Below are 17,950 nucleotides of genomic sequence, written 5' to 3'. Positions count from 1 at the left end.
GGACCAAGCCATGCAGGAGGTGAATCGGCAGGAGGTGCTTCCTCTTCACCTCTAACCGAGAGTGGTAACCAGTTATTAGGGTTACAGTTACAGCTTAATGAACTGAGTCGAAAACATGATGCTGTAATGTCCAGTATTGCTTCTTTGGGTGACGTACAACCGAGGTCCGTTGTGTATGTGCCAAGAGAGAAACGTACAACACCACAGTTGTTACATGCATTCTATGCACGCAGACAGCCAGATGGAGAAGATTTGAGGGACTATTCGCATGCTCTTTCACAGTTGTTAAACTCTGCTCTATTAACTTCTCCTAATGTTGTTAATGACCCGCAACTTGCAATAAGAGACCAGTTTATTGAGGGGGTGCGTGATTCTGCCCTCCGCCGCGAGCTCAGACGGCTGATCAGAGAGAAACCACAGTCCAGCCTGTTTGATGTTCGTGAAGAAGCCATTATGTGGAGCCTCGAAGACCGTAACAGAACTTCCAATGTGGCGAGGAACAGAAACCTTGTGGGAGAGAGTCTGGATGGATATTTTGTAAATGCTAAGTCCAACAGCAACACAGAAAGTGAATTGGCCTCAACACTCCAGGAAGTTGTGAAAATAATAGCTCAGCAAGGTAAAGCTATTGGAGAGTTAACAACTGCTGTGCGTGATCTTAACGCTCAAAAGACAAAGTCAACTACCAAACATGACCAATAGGCCAAAAGTAACTACCAGATATACTGAAGATGGTCAGCCTATTTGTCTAAGGTGTGAAGGAGTTGGACACATGGCTAGACAATGTCCTGCACGTAGAGCTCCAACCCAGACAAGCACAACTACCTCTTCTGTACAGGGAAACGGGGTCCCTCCATTGCTATGAGCCAGGCAATGCGAGGTAAGTCCGAAGGCTCCCCACAAACTTTGACCAAAGAGCGCTTTTTGAGAAATGCAGTAGGTAAATGCCCCATTGTCGACATTCAAATCGGTGGTGTTTCCCTGCAATGCCTCATAGACTCAGGAAGCAATGTTAGCACTTTAACAGAGAGATTTTTCAGGGACCATCTCCATGGGGAGGATGAGGACATGCACTGTACATCAAAATGGCTGAAAATCACTGCGGCTAACAAGCTACCACTACCGTACCTGGGTTATGTAGAGCTAGATATTCAAGTCATGGGGATGACACTACCTGAATGTGGATTTTTGATAACACGAGACAGAGACGGCAGTAAAACAGACAAAAATGAATATGATCCATCTCCACCTGGCATAATTGGAATGAACATTGCAAAACGGTGCAAAGAGTTGATACTAACAGAATTCGATGCAGCACTTGGAGGAGAACTGGATTCAGAGTGGAGAGAGGCTTTTCAAAGAGTACAGAAGGCGGAACTGTTGGAAAAGACGGCCTTGGCTCGTGTTGCACAGAAAAATAAATGTCACCTGCCTGCCCTTTCAGTGTCCACAGTTTATGTAAGGGGCCCAAAGAGAGACTCTAGTGACACCTCTGTTATGGTGCTAGAACCAGGCAATACTCCTCTACCTGGTGGTGTTATTGTTATGCCCACTGTTGTATTTGCTAATAGTCACATGTGTCCAGTCCAAGTGATCAACTTCTCTCAAAATGATGTGTGGCTCCCAGGGAAAGCCAGATTAGGAGTTCTTACCCCATGTGAGTGCATTGAAGGTGACCCTTATGAAGTTAAGTTTCAGCGCATATCAGCTACACACGAGGAGGTCACTGTTAGTCAGAAGAGTGAAGAGAATCCTGACAAAGACATGCAGGCCCTGTTTGATCGGTTACACTTAGGTGGCACCAGTGAGCAGCAAACAGAGTTAAAGGCGCTATTACTTAAGTATGCTGATGTTTTTGCAGTGCAGGACGAAGACCTGGGATACACTGCCCATGTCCAACATGAGATCCCAGTATTAGACAAGACGCCTGTTAACCAGCCATACAGACGGATCCCACCAAATCAGTACAAAGAGGTGAGGGATCACATTTTAGAACTGTTAAGAAAGGGTGTTGTCAAAGAAAGCTCAAGCTCATATGCGTCACCAATAGTCTTGGTCCGTAAGCCCGATGGTAGTCTGAGACTATGCGTAGACTACAGGAAGTTGAACTTAAAGACTAGACGTGATGCATTTCCGCTACCACGTATTGATGAAAGTCTAGATGCTTTAAGTGGTGCAGAATTCTTCTCAAGCATTGACCTTGCCAGCGGGTACCATCAAGTTGCAGTCCATGAAAAAGACAGGCACAAAACGGCCTTTACAACACCTTTCGGCCTATATGAATATCTACGCATGCCGTTTGGATAATGCAACGCGCCTGCAACGTTTCAGAGATTAATGCAAGCAACAATGAGTGACCTTGCCTTCCAGATTGTTCTCGTTTACTTGGACGACCTGCTTGTGTATTCCAAAACCTTTGAAGAACATCTTGAGAGACTTGAAACTGTCCTCCAGAGGCTGAAAGAAACAGGTCTAAAAGTTAAAGTTGAAAAATGTCGACTTCTTCAATCTGAAGTCAAGTTCTTAGGTCATCATGTTTCCGCTCAGGGTGTAGGCACTGATCCTGAGAAGATAAGTGCTGTGAAAACCTGGCCTCAGCCAAGCTCAGTTAAAGATCTCCGGTCCTTTCTGGGTTTCTGTAGTTATTATAGGCGGTTTATTGAGGGGTTTTCACAGGTTGTAGGGCCACTTCACGACGTTGTAAATTGCTGTATCAAGGAGAGTAGTCCTGCTAAGGCCAAACAATTGTTCCAGTTGAACTGGACTCCAGCATGCTCTGTGGCGTTTGAAGTTCTAAAAGCCAAGTTGACAGATGCGCCTATGCTAGGTTATGCAGACTTTCAGTTACCATTTATCCTAGAGACAGATGCTAGCAACCTTGGTTTAGGTGCAGTTCTGTATCAGGTTCAGGGTGGGAAGAAAAAGGTCATAGCTTATGCGAGTCGCAGGCTTAGAGGGGCTGAGAGGAACGACAGGAACTACAGTAGTATGAAGCTGGAGCTTCTTGCGTTGAAATGGGCGGTAACGGAAAAGTTTCGCAGCTACCTCCTTGGTCCAGGTTCACAGTCCTAACTGACAATAACCCACTTTGTCACCTGTCTACAGCCAAGTTGGGAGCTATCCAACAGCGTTGGGTAGCGCAGTTAGCAGTGTTTGACTTTGATGTTAAGTACCGGCCCGGTCGCTGTAACTCAGCAGCCGATGCCCTTTCCAGACAGCCGGCTTTAACAGAGTTGGATCCAGATTCAGAGGATGCAGAGTTTGACGGTTGTGTAGCTATATGCAACGTTGTTAGGGTAGGCACTGCTTTGGGTTCTGAGTTAACTGCTGCAGGGGTTGAGCACTGCAGAGTGAGACAGCTAAGTGTTTTACACATGGACAGTGAGGAGATAGATTCAGTGCAGAGCAACACACCAACTCTTCCCAGTTACACAAAGGCTGAGCTCCAGACATTCCAAGCTTCAGATCCAACACTTAAGGTTTTGAAAGAGCTCTGGGATAGGAGACAAAAACCTTCTATACAGGAAAGACAAACTCTGCCCATCCCAGTACGGTCCCTACTGAAACAATGGCACCGTCTCAGAGTAAAAGATGGACTCTTGTATCGTGAGATTGAAGATGTAAATCTTGGAAAATACTGCCAGCAATTATTGCCTTCCTGCCTTAAAGAAAAAGTCCTCACCAGTGTGCACAATCAGATGGGACACCAAGGGATAGAACGAACTCTTGGGCTGTTGAGACAAAGGTGCTTTTGGGGAGGAATGCATGAGGATGTAGAAAAATGGATCAAAAACTGTCAACGGTGCGTGTTAACAAAGATGCCACAACCCAAAGTTCGTGCACCCCAAACTCCATTTCTAGCTACCCGTTCTCTTGAAGTTGTTGCAGCTGACTACACTATACTTGACCGAGCAAGTGATGGGTGTGAAAATGTTCTTGTGCTCACCGATGTTTTCACAAAGTTCAGCCAAGCCTTCCCCACTAGAAACCAGAGGGCAGACACAACTGCTAAGGTCATATTGAAAGAGTGGTTCTTGAAATATGGGGTGCCTGAGCGCTTGCACTCAGATCAGGGCAGAAATTTCGAGAGTGCTGTGATTGCAGAATTATGCAGTTTGTATGGGGTGAAGAAGAGCCGCACCACACCTCATCACCCGCAGGGAAACCCCCAGTGTGAGAGGTTTAATAGAACTTTACATGACCGTCTGAAGACACTTCCCCCTGAGAAAAAGCGCCGCTGGCCTGAACATCTAGCTGAACTTGTGTACGCTTATAATGTGACTCCACACTCCTCGACTGGGTACTCTCCTTACTACATGTTGTTTGGAGTACACCCTCATCTACCTGTTGATGCTCTGCTTGGGCAGGAGACCACCAAAGATGAGAACACAGACTGGCTCAGGGCACACAGAGAACGTCTTCAGAATGCACATGAGAGAGCCAGAGAGTTTTCTGAAAGAAAAGCGGCAGAAAGAATGGCTCGTCAGAATGCTAAAGCTTATTGTCCAGCTGTGGAAATAGGGCAGTACGTGTATCTTCGCCATCGTCCTATTGGCAGAAATAAGATTCAAGATTCATGGTCATCAAAAGTGCATAAAGTCATTGATGTCCAGGGGACAACACACACAGTAGTCCCAGTGAATGGTGGTCCACTAAAAAGAGTGCATAGGTCTAATCTTCGTCTTTGTGTAGGGCCTTTGCCACCTCCAAGTCAGGAAGATCAAATGATTCCCCATGTTCGTGAGCCTGAAGCTGATATAGACTCCGAAACTGAATCCACAGCCTCAGAACCTGACTACCTGCTAGTGGAACAAGTTGATGAACCCATTGGTCCAAGGTTGGAAGACCTAGAAAGTAATTCTGAGGGTGAAAGCAGGAGTAAAACTGGAAGTGACCAACTGTTGGATGTTGACATGATGGATGAGCCCGGTGAAGATTCTCCTCACTCAGGATCAGTTGTGGGAAGTCCGGGTTTGTCTAAAGAAAGACCAGTACCTGCTCCGCGGCGGAGGGCGGCACCATCCAAGATAGTCACGCCTATGCCACCCCCACGCAAAAGTGCAAGGGCAACCGCTGGTCAAAACAGAAACCCATTTAACTTACCTGTGAGTGCCTGCAATAATGCAGTATCTTTCACACCAGATGTGCTGTCTCAGGTGTTAGCTGGTATGGTCCTTTACACATCAAAAGCTATGGCTGATGGTTAGGAAGTCACCGAGACGTTGACTTCTGGCAGGGGAGAATGTAGCCGGGTCATATAATAGTTTAAAAGCTAGTTGCAAGTCTCCGTTTAGCCAGCAGATGTCACTGTGGTCAAATGTGAGCACAGTCACACTTGCGCACCTGTGACGTCACCACAGCGCGACAGCCGAGTGCCTCGTTGAGAGAAAGCAGAATTTGGTTCGTATATTGTGAATCTTTCTTTAAAATGAGCTTTTAGTACAAAAATAATCTTTGATATCGTTAGACAATGCTTTAAACTGCATCATATTTTAAGATCATTCTCCTCTAATTTTGTAGAGAACAAGGATCCATGTAGATCGACTACTAGCCCTGTGAAGCGTGTTACTACTGACGTAAGGGTAGTTTGAAACAGCGTGACGGCGTGAGTTGCAATATTGATTGATTGTCATGTTTATTAATATTTAATATTGTGTTTTTGGTTGTTGACCAAGTTTGTATTTGTGGTTAATGCAGAGGGGAGACAGTACTGCTCGTGGTCCTTCTGTGCTGAGTGTGGTCCGAGCAGTCTGTTTGCTTTTTTTTCAAGTGAGTTAAAGTTCATTGTCATACTGTGGGATTCTAATGTAATTTTATTTTCATTGTATCCACAGTCGAATGTATAAAGTAAGATGTATTTATTCTTTGCGTTTTCATAGGACTTTAAGCCCACTACTGTTGTCTTTTTCTGTTGATTTTATTTTGTTCCTGACACAGATATTAAAGTGTAAAGTATATTTTTTTGAGTAAGCCAAATCAAACCAAAATTAATGCTGTTCTCCTCCTGAGGACAGTCGGGAAATAAAAGACCCACATTATTTTTTGGAGCTGCTGGTGTCTGTGTCCATCATTTTACCACCTGGCCACACACCCCTCTTTTTGGTGTCAGAAGTGGGATTTCCTGGTAAATTTGGCTGTTTTTGAACATTTTTAATTTTAAGACAACAGTAGTGGTGAAGAGGTGTTCCGCTCAGCTAAAGACACTGCTGCTGTGAGGAAGAGTATCCACTGGAACGGTTCCAAAGGACTTGAGGACTACAAGAAACTGCAACTTAAAGAAAGACATTGCAAGATGTCAGACGGAGAGGACGGACCAGGCGGTTCAATTCCTGGACCAAGCCATGCAGGAGGTGAATCGGCAGGAGGTGCTTCCTCTTCACCTCTAACCGAGAGTGGTAACCAGTTATTAGGGTTACAGTTACAGCTTAATGAACTGAGTCGAAAACATGATGCTGTAATGTCCAGTATTGCTTCTTTGGGTGACGTACAACCGAGGTCCGTTGTGTATGTGCCAAGAGAGAAACGTACAACACCACAGTTGTTACATGCATTCTATGCACGCAGACAGCCAGATGGAGAAGATTTGAGGGACTATTCGCATGCTCTTTCACAGTTGTTAAACTCTGCTCTATTAACTTCTCCTAATGTTGTTAATGACCCGCAACTTGCAATAAGAGACCAGTTTATTGAGGGGGTGCGTGATTCTGCCCTCCGCCGCGAGCTCAGACGGCTGATCAGAGAGAAACCACAGTCCAGCCTGTTTGATGTTCGTGAAGAAGCCATTATGTGGAGCCTCGAAGACCGTAACAGAACTTCCAATGTGGCGAGGAACAGAAACCTTGTGGGAGAGAGTCTGGATGGATATTTTGTAAATGCTAAGTCCAACAGCAACACAGAAAGTGAATTGGCCTCAACACTCCAGGAAGTTGTGAAAATAATAGCTCAGCAAGGTAAAGCTATTGGAGAGTTAACAACTGCTGTGCGTGATCTTAACGCTCAAAAGACAAAGTCAACTACCAAACATGACCAATAGGCCAAAAGTAACTACCAGATATACTGAAGATGGTCAGCCTATTTGTCTAAGGTGTGAAGGAGTTGGACACATGGCTAGACAATGTCCTGCACGTAGAGCTCCAACCCAGACAAGCACAACTACCTCTTCTGTACAGGGAAACGGGGTCCCTCCATTGCTATGAGCCAGGCAATGCGAGGTAAGTCCGAAGGCTCCCCACAAACTTTGACCAAAGAGCGCTTTTTGAGAAATGCAGTAGGTAAATGCCCCATTGTCGACATTCAAATCGGTGGTGTTTCCCTGCAATGCCTCATAGACTCAGGAAGCAATGTTAGCACTTTAACAGAGAGATTTTTCAGGGACCATCTCCATGGGGAGGATGAGGACATGCACTGTACATCAAAATGGCTGAAAATCACTGCGGCTAACAAGCTACCACTACCGTACCTGGGTTATGTAGAGCTAGATATTCAAGTCATGGGGATGACACTACCTGAATGTGGATTTTTGATAACACGAGACAGAGACGGCAGTAAAACAGACAAAAATGAATATGATCCATCTCCACCTGGCATAATTGGAATGAACATTGCAAAACGGTGCAAAGAGTTGATACTAACAGAATTCGATGCAGCACTTGGAGGAGAACTGGATTCAGAGTGGAGAGAGGCTTTTCAAAGAGTACAGAAGGCGGAACTGTTGGAAAAGACGGCCTTGGCTCGTGTTGCACAGAAAAATAAATGTCACCTGCCTGCCCTTTCAGTGTCCACAGTTTATGTAAGGGGCCCAAAGAGAGACTCTAGTGACACCTCTGTTATGGTGCTAGAACCAGGCAATACTCCTCTACCTGGTGGTGTTATTGTTATGCCCACTGTTGTATTTGCTAATAGTCACATGTGTCCAGTCCAAGTGATCAACTTCTCTCAAAATGATGTGTGGCTCCCAGGGAAAGCCAGATTAGGAGTTCTTACCCCATGTGAGTGCATTGAAGGTGACCCTTATGAAGTTAAGTTTCAGCGCATATCAGCTACACACGAGGAGGTCACTGTTAGTCAGAAGAGTGAAGAGAATCCTGACAAAGACATGCAGGCCCTGTTTGATCGGTTACACTTAGGTGGCACCAGTGAGCAGCAAACAGAGTTAAAGGCGCTATTACTTAAGTATGCTGATGTTTTTGCAGTGCAGGACGAAGACCTGGGATACACTGCCCATGTCCAACATGAGATCCCAGTATTAGACAAGACGCCTGTTAACCAGCCATACAGACGGATCCCACCAAATCAGTACAAAGAGGTGAGGGATCACATTTTAGAACTGTTAAGAAAGGGTGTTGTCAAAGAAAGCTCAAGCTCATATGCGTCACCAATAGTCTTGGTCCGTAAGCCCGATGGTAGTCTGAGACTATGCGTAGACTACAGGAAGTTGAACTTAAAGACTAGACGTGATGCATTTCCGCTACCACGTATTGATGAAAGTCTAGATGCTTTAAGTGGTGCAGAATTCTTCTCAAGCATTGACCTTGCCAGCGGGTACCATCAAGTTGCAGTCCATGAAAAAGACAGGCACAAAACGGCCTTTACAACACCTTTCGGCCTATATGAATATCTACGCATGCCGTTTGGATTATGCAACGCGCCTGCAACGTTTCAGAGATTAATGCAAGCAACAATGAGTGACCTTGCCTTCCAGATTGTTCTCGTTTACTTGGACGACCTGCTTGTGTATTCCAAAACCTTTGAAGAACATCTTGAGAGACTTGAAACTGTCCTCCAGAGGCTGAAAGAAACAGGTCTAAAAGTTAAAGTTGAAAAATGTCGACTTCTTCAATCTGAAGTCAAGTTCTTAGGTCATCATGTTTCCGCTCAGGGTGTAGGCACTGATCCTGAGAAGATAAGTGCTGTGAAAACCTGGCCTCAGCCAAGCTCAGTTAAAGATCTCCGGTCCTTTCTGGGTTTCTGTAGTTATTATAGGCGGTTTATTGAGGGGTTTTCACAGGTTGCAGGGCCACTTCACGACGTTGTAAATTGCTGTATCAAGGAGAGTAGTCCTGCTAAGGCCAAACAATTGTTCCAGTTGAACTGGACTCCAGCATGCTCTGTGGCGTTTGAAGTTCTAAAAGCCAAGTTGACAGATGCGCCTATGCTAGGTTATGCAGACTTTCAGTTACCATTTATCCTAGAGACAGATGCTAGCAACCTTGGTTTAGGTGCAGTTCTGTATCAGGTTCAGGGTGGGAAGAAAAAGGTCATAGCTTATGCGAGTCGCAGGCTTAGAGGGGCTGAGAGGAACGACAGGAACTACAGTAGTATGAAGCTGGAGCTTCTTGCGTTGAAATGGGCGGTAACGGAAAAGTTTCGCAGCTACCTCCTTGGGTCCAGGTTCACAGTCCTAACTGACAATAACCCACTTTGTCACCTGTCTACAGCCAAGTTGGGAGCTATCCAACAGCGTTGGGTAGCGCAGTTAGCAGTGTTTGACTTTGATGTTAAGTACCGGCCCGGTCGCTGTAACTCAGCAGCCGATGCCCTTTCCAGACAGCCGGCTTTAACAGAGTTGGATCCAGATTCAGAGGATGCAGAGTTTGACGGTTGTGTAGCTATATGCAACGTTGTTAGGGTAGGCACTGCTTTGGGTTCTGAGTTAACTGCTGCAGGGGTTGAGCACTGCAGAGTGAGACAGCTAAGTGTTTTACACATGGACAGTGAGGAGATAGATTCAGTGCAGAGCAACACACCAACTCTTCCCAGTTACACAAAGGCTGAGCTCCAGACATTCCAAGCTTCAGATCCAACACTTAAGGTTTTGAAAGAGCTCTGGGATAGGAGACAAAAACCTTCTATACAGGAAAGACAAACTCTGCCCATCCCAGTACGGTCCCTACTGAAACAATGGCACCGTCTCAGAGTAAAAGATGGACTCTTGTATCGTGAGATTGAAGATGTAAATCTTGGAAAATACTACCAGCAATTATTGCCTTCCTGCCTTAAAGAAAAAGTCCTCACCAGTGTGCACAATCAGATGGGACACCAAGGGATAGAACGAACTCTTGGGCTGTTGAGACAAAGGTGCTTTTGGGGAGGAATGCATGAGGATGTAGAAAAATGGATCAAAAACTGTCAACGGTGCGTGTTAACAAAGATGCCACAACCCAAAGTTCGTGCACCCCAAACTCCATTTCTAGCTACCCGTTCTCTTGAAGTTGTTGCAGCTGACTACACTATACTTGACCGAGCAAGTGATGGGTGTGAAAATGTTCTTGTGCTCACCGATGTTTTCACAAAGTTCAGCCAAGCCTTCCCCACTAGAAACCAGAGGGCAGACACAACTGCTAAGGTCATATTGAAAGAGTGGTTCTTGAAATATGGGGTGCCTGAGCGCTTGCACTCAGATCAGGGCAGAAATTTCGAGAGTGCTGTGATTGCAGAATTATGCAGTTTGTATGGGGTGAAGAAGAGCCGCACCACACCTCATCACCCGCAGGGAAACCCCCAGTGTGAGAGGTTTAATAGAACTTTACATGACCGTCTGAAGACACTTCCCCCTGAGAAAAAGCGCCGCTGGCCTGAACATCTAGCTGAACTTGTGTACGCTTATAATGTGACTCCACACTCCTCGACTGGGTACTCTCCTTACTACATGTTGTTTGGAGTACACCCTCATCTACCTGTTGATGCTCTGCTTGGGCAGGAGACCACCAAAGATGAGAACACAGACTGGCTCAGGGCACACAGAGAACGTCTTCAGAATGCACATGAGAGAGCCAGAGAGTTTTCTGAAAGAAAAGCGGCAGAAAGAATGGCTCGTCAGAATGCTAAAGCTTATTGTCCAGCTGTGGAAATAGGGCAGTACGTGTATCTTCGCCATCGTCCTATTGGCAGAAATAAGATTCAAGATTCATGGTCATCAAAAGTGCATAAAGTCATTGATGTCCAGGGGACAACACACACAGTAGTCCCAGTGAATGGTGGTCCACTAAAAAGAGTGCATAGGTCTAATCTTCGTCTTTGTGTAGGGCCTTTGCCACCTCCAAGTCAGGAAGATCAAATGATTCCCCATGTTCGTGAGCCTGAAGCTGATATAGACTCCGAAACTGAATCCACAGCCTCAGAACCTGACTACCTGCTAGTGGAACAAGTTGATGAACCCATTGGTCCAAGGTTGGAAGACCTAGAAAGTAATTCTGAGGGTGAAAGCAGGAGTAAAACTGGAAGTGACCAACTGTTGGATGTTGACATGATGGATGAGCCCGGTGAAGATTCTCCTCACTCAGGATCAGTTGTGGGAAGTCCGGGTTTGTCTAAAGAAAGACCAGTACCTGCTCCGCGGCGGAGGGCGGCACCATCCAAGATAGTCACGCCTATGCCACCCCCACGCAAAAGTGCAAGGGCAACCGCTGGTCAAAACAGAAACCCATTTAACTTACCTGTGAGTGCCTGCAATAATGCAGTATCTTTCACACCAGATGTGCTGTCTCAGGTGTTAGCTGGTATGGTCCTTTACACATCAAAAGCTATGGCTGATGGTTAGGAAGTCACCGAGACGTTGACTTCTGGCAGGGGAGAATGTAGCCGGGTCATATAATAGTTTAAAAGCTAGTTGCAAGTCTCCGTTTAGCCAGCAGATGTCACTGTGGTCAAATGTGAGCACAGTCACACTTGCGCACCTGTGACGTCACCACAGCGCGACAGCCGAGTGCCTCGTTGAGAGAAAGCAGAATTTGGTTCGTATATTGTGAATCTTTCTTTAAAATGAGCTTTTAGTACAAAAATAATCTTTGATATCGTTAGACAATGCTTTAAACTGCATCATATTTTAAGATCATTCTCCTCTAATTTTGTAGAGAACAAGGATCCATGTAGATCGACTACTAGCCCTGTGAAGCGTGTTACTACTGACGTAAGGGTAGTTTGAAACAGCGTGACGGCGTGAGTTGCAATATTGATTGATTGTCATGTTTATTAATATTTAATATTGTGTTTTTGGTTGTTGACCAAGTTTGTATTTGTGGTTAATGCAGAGGGGAGACAGTACTGCTCGTGGTCCTTCTGTGCTGAGTGTGGTCCGAGCAGTCTGTTTGCTTTTTTTTCAAGTGAGTTAAAGTTCATTGTCATACTGTGGGATTCTAATGTAATTTTATTTTCATTGTATCCACAGTCGAATGTATAAAGTAAGATGTATTTATTCTTTGCGTTTTCATAGGACTTTAAGCCCACTACTGTTGTCTTTTTCTGTTGATTTTATTTTGTTCCTGACACAGATATTAAAGTGTAAAGTATATTTTTTTGAGTAAGCCAAATCAAACCAAAATTAATGCTGTTCTCCTCCTGAGGACAGTCGGGAAATAAAAGACCCACATTATTTTTTGGAGCTGCTGGTGTCTGTGTCCATCATTTTACCACCTGGCCACATTTAGACCCATTAAAAAGGGTTTATGGTCTGCTTTAGAGCTTGACATGGTACACATTTCATGGAATTGAGGCATATGTCTCAACCATTTGTCCCTTCACTAAGCGTCATTCACATCCACTTGGTGCTGGTGAGTTTAGCCAAACTAGTTGTACAGAAAGAAAGTTGTGTGTTTCTGGTTTGAACAATGCATCACAACATTTTTTTACAATGCATCATCACCAGGGAATCATTGGTCATGCCCGATCTGTCAGGAGGTCTTTAATGATCCTGTGCTTTTGTCCTGCAGCCACAGCTTCTGAGGTGCTGGTGGGGAGAGAGGCCCACACAGGAGCGTCCTGTTTGTAAGAGAAGATCATCCAGGAAATCTGGTGCTGAGGAACCTGTGTGAGGCGTATCTACAGCAGAGAGAGCAGAAGACTCCAGAAGAACACGAGTGTCCACGGCATTTAAACTGTTCTGTCTGTCTGACCAGCAGTCTGTCTGAGTGGTGTGCCCAAAGTCCAAAGCTCATGAAGACCACCGCATTAGGCCCATAGTAGAAGTAGCACTGGATCTCAGAGAGGGGCTGGACCGGTCCCTACAGCCTGTAGAGCAGCAGGGACTGGGCCGAGGAGGGGCCAGGTCTCTGGAGTTGCACAACAGGCTGATAGATTTGATCTTTGAAGTAGAATCTTTTGTCCCCCATTTTGTTTCCATGTTATTTCTATAAAATTTCATGTACAAAGTGTAATTTTCCAAATCATTTTGTCTGACTTCAGATTCCATTCTCTATTTTATATTCTATAAAATTGCATATTGGTTAGAAAATATGTTTATTTACTGTCCAAGAACTTTCATTTATACTTTAAATACAATATATATTTTTTGTGATTGTTGGTTTTCTTTTACCATAAAATGCGTTTACAAGAACACATTAGGGCATGGCTCAAAAATGTTTTCCCAGCGTCTACAGGTTACACCCTCAACACAATGTAAGAATAACAATATATTTTAATACAATAATTATGGGGTTGAGAAAATTGCTGTGGACGAAAAGTGAAGACTGCTTACCAGAAATGAAATAACACATCTCCACCTTATGGGCACTATTTAAGCCACTGTTTAGGAGTGAAGATAGTCCTGACGCACAAGAGGCAATCGTAGGCACGGATTCCGAGCTCCAGCTCAAAAAATGGATTATCCACGGGAAGAAGACGAGGACGTTTCTTGCCTTGTTTGTCGTGATGCTTTCAAAGATCCGGTTGTCTTGTCATGCAGCCATAGCTTCTGCAAAGTCTGTATCGAGCAGTGGTGGACCGCGAGCAAGGACGACCAGGGAAGGACATGCCCCCTTTGTAAAAAGAGGCCATCAAGGAGGGAACCTATACGAAATCTGGCTCTGAGAAATGCCACCCATGTGCTTGAGAGGTGGAAACAGAGGAAGAGGGTGTTGGAGAAAGAGATGGAGGAGGTCTGCAGAACGCACTCAGAGAAATACTGGCTCTTCTGTCTCAACGACTTCCAGCCGATCTGTTTGGTGTGCAAAGAGTCCAAAGCTCATGAACATCATCGCTTTAGGCCCATCGCAGAAGCAGCTGAGGGTCTGAGAGAAAGGCTGGAGGATAGTTTGACACCACTGACAGACAAGTTAAACAGCCTTCAACAATTTGGAGAAAACGGTGAGCTGTCTTTGCGTCATATCAAAAGCCAGTCAAGTCAGACAAAGAAAATGATCCAGGATGAGTTTAATAAGCTTCACCAGTTTTTTGTGAAGGAAGAGCAGTCCCGTCTGAAGGCTCTGATGGAGGAAGAGGAGCAGAAGACTCTGAGGATGAAGGAGAAGATGGCGGCTGTGAGCAAAGAGATGGAAGTTCTGTCAGAAACCGTCAGAGCCACGGAGGAGCAGCTGAGCGCCGCAGACATCTCCTTCCTGCTCGAATCCAAGGCTGCAATGGAGAGAGTGCAGAGCTGCCCCCTGCTGGAGGAACCACAGCTGGGCCCAGGAGCTCTGATAGACCAGGCCAAACATCTGGGCAACCTGGCCTTCAACATCTGGAGCAGAATGAAGTACCTGGTGCAGTATTCTCCTGTCATACTGGATCCAAACACAGCCCATCCAGAACTGGTCCTATCTGATGACCTGACCAGCTTTGCTCTTACTCTAGAAGATGAGCAAAAGCTTCCCAAAACCCAGAGAGAGTGCGAATGGATGTGGAAACGGTGCGTGCTTCCACAGGGTTTGCCTCCGGCTCTCACAGTTGGGTCGTGGACGTGGGAGACTGCACAGACTGGGAGCTTGAAGTGGCCACAAACTCCACTTATTACATTCTGGATGTTGAAGAGTTGGAGGAAGACATGGGGTGGTGGTCTTTCTCGTTCAAAGATAAAGAATACAAACCCTTCACGTGTAGAAGGGGGACGGGGCCCCTCTGAAGATTCAAACGCGTCCTCGCAGGATCAGAGTCCAACTCAAATGTGACAAACGTAAAGTCAAGTTTTATGATGCCGACACCAACAAGTTGTTACACTCCTTCATCCAGATCCACCAACAGAAACTCTTCCCAGTTTTTGTAAGTGGCAGCAACAAACCCATCACTATCCTGCCTCAAAAAATGATGTCTGTGGACAAGTTATTTGATTAGATCCTTCCAAGACAAGAACAGCAGCGCCATATCGAGGGTTATAGACAACACAGACAAACATCTAACTTCCACCTCTATGTTCTTAATTTCACTATTGAAAACAGGATATGCGGCGCTCAGTTAAACAAAACAGACATTTTATTGTCAAATGTCGCATTATGGTCCAGCAAAACGAGAGATTTGTTCATTAGGTGATTGTTAGTGTGCACGCTAAATTCGGTGTGAACTGTTAATAATCAACACAAAACAGCTAAATATAGAAATATTTTGTAGTTTGTGATGTTTGGAAGCTAATGCTAATGCTGTTAAAAAGGGTTATATGTGTTGTGTTTTTAAAAATACAGGGGGAAAAGCATGGAAGAACGAATTATTATAATTAGTATCAGTCGTCTTATAGCAAAGATTATAGGCCTGTTTTAGTTATTTTATCAATCACCACAAATCCTACATTTAAAAGCAATGTTGACTTGAGAAAACTGATGTAGTTAGCTCCCGATCCTCATACTATTTGTGATTTTTTGTTGTTTATCTTTGTAACGTTTGGATGTTGTTGTAGCTTAAATAATGGACTTTTTAGAGTTACCTTTACTGTGCACTTTATTTTCACATTAGAATAAAGCAAATTCTAACAATCTTTGCCAATTGCACGTTCATATTTAATAAGTCATCTATTATTTCAGAGACAGAACTATTATTTTTCTAGCGTTTAAAGTCTGTAGTTCCATACTTGTCCACTAGAGGTAAGTGTTACCCAAGCCCCCGGAAGCCAAGATGGCCGCCATTGAAGCCTATGGAGCTGCTCATTGGCGCATGGTTCCAAAAAAGTTTTTTAGTTCCGCATTACTTCCTGAATACTGGTATATCTCCTCCCACTTTTGTGACGTCATCGCCGTGAGGCTTTGGCGTCGGGAGCGCGCACGTCACAGCAGCGTGAAAGACTGAGAAGTCAACACGGACTTTTGGAATAATTCGGCTTGAAATAGTCTGTTTACGTAACGTATAATGATGAATTGTTATATTCATCTATAAATATACATGTATCATGTTGTAAAGCTCTGATATTTAAGAGAATTATAAAGAAGTGTTAAGATAAAAAGTCTGGTTTAATGACAATGAATTACATTTAGAGGTTTAATAACGTCCTCATCATTTTCTGTAGTTTTTGGTTTGGGTATTTATTTTGTTAACTTTTCAGTTATTTATTTACATAATATAATTAGGGCAATATGCTCTTTTTTCTTTAATCAGATGAGAAGAAATATAAAATATAATCATCGATTCTGTTACATAATTGAGTTAAGCAGTATTTAATTATATTCAGTTTCCTTTTATGTCGTTTTTGTGTCATGTCAATCTTTAATAAATACAAAACACATTTGTTTATTAATGTATTTAATAAGAATAATGAACATGAATGAACTTGTTCAATAAATGCAAATCTGATTATAACTACAAATGATAAATTGATTTTAGCCAGTTTTAGTTGAGTTTTAAAGCTACAATGTGGGAGTCCCTTGTGTACTGTTCATTATTATTATCATCATTAATAGAATCAGAAAATGTATTGCCATTGTCAAAGAAAATAATTCACAAACAGTGGAACTTGCTTTAGTGATTCAGTGCAACATAAAAATATTAACAATGATAAAACAACCTGTATAAGTCAAATAGAACAAACTGAATAAGATAAGATATTCCTTTATTGTCCACAGCAACACAGTAAATACAGAGGAAAAGGACAGATAACTTGTAGGAAGTTTAAAAAACACTCTTAATAGATCGATCTTAATAGAAAAACTCTTATTAACAAAACTCCTATAGACAGAACCTCTCATACCTAATAAAGAATGGAGGGGGAAAATAAAGATAAAGATAAAATAAAAACAGCGTAAGACAAAATAATACTAATAATAATGGTAAAATAAACACTCTATTTACATCAGTTATATGCACATGAATGTGACATTATTGCGTTAAATACTGAATATCTCAGTATTTAACAAGACTTTGTTTCCATGGCTACGCAGTCTTCTGTACTTCAGTAACTGCACCGTTCAGCTCCATCGTATGACTGAGGGACAAACAGAACATGTCTCAGCTTTAGATTATACAAGTCACATAACATACACTTCACATGTTTTAGATTATACAAGTCACATAACATACACTTCACATGTTTTAGATTATACAAGTCACATAACATACACTTCATATGTATTAGATTATACAAGTCACATAACATACACTTCACATGTTTTAGATTATACAAGTCACATAACATACACTTCACATGTTTTAGATTATACAAGTCATATAACATACACTTCACATGTTTTAGATTATACAAGTCATATAACATACACTTCACATGTTTAGATTATACAAGTCACATAACATACACTTCACATGTTTTAGATTATACAAGTCACATAACATACACTTCACATGTTTAGATTATACAAGTCACATAACATACACTTCACATGTTTTAGATTATACAAGTCACATAACATACACTTCACATGTTTAGATTATACAAGTCACATAACATACACTTCACATGTTTAGATTATACAAGTCACATAACATACACTTCATATGTTTAGATTATACAAGTCACATAACATACACTTCACATGTTTTAGATTATACAAGTCACATAACATACACTTCACATGTTTAGATTATACAAGTCATATAACATACACTTCACATGTTTAGATTATACAAGTCATATAACATACACTTCACATGTTTAGATTATACAAGTCATATAACATACAATTCACATGTTTTAGATTATACAAGTCATATAACATACACTTCACATGTTTAGATTATACAAGTCATATAACATACACTTCACATGTTTAGATTATACAAGTCATATAACATACACTTCACATGT

General features: G+C 43.1%; 1 protein-coding gene and 1 pseudogene across 1 annotated transcript; both read left to right on the top strand.

The window, feature by feature from the left end:
* The first annotated feature begins 732 nt into the window (after positions 1-732).
* Positions 733-12,189, top strand: LOC140365767 (uncharacterized). The gene is given in 5 exon segments (XM_072452325.1): positions 733-3,052; positions 3,055-5,205; positions 6,162-6,350; positions 6,678-6,950; positions 7,170-12,189. Coding segments are annotated over 5 exon segments (9,174 nt in total). The 5' UTR covers positions 733-861; the 3' UTR covers positions 11,540-12,189.
* Positions 12,190-13,592: 1,403 nt separating this feature from the next.
* On the top strand, positions 13,593-15,049 carry LOC140365924 (E3 ubiquitin-protein ligase TRIM35-like; annotated as a pseudogene).
* The last annotated feature ends 2,901 nt before the right edge of the window (positions 15,050-17,950 follow it).

The sequence above is a fragment of the Eucyclogobius newberryi genome, unplaced genomic scaffold, assembly GCF_026437365.1.
Source record: "Eucyclogobius newberryi isolate DKJ021-1_F unplaced genomic scaffold, fEucNew1.0.hap1 SCAF_19, whole genome shotgun sequence".
Classification (NCBI taxonomy): domain Eukaryota; kingdom Metazoa; phylum Chordata; class Actinopteri; order Gobiiformes; family Gobiidae; genus Eucyclogobius; species Eucyclogobius newberryi.
This window is presented reverse-complemented; position numbering and strand designations above follow the sequence as displayed.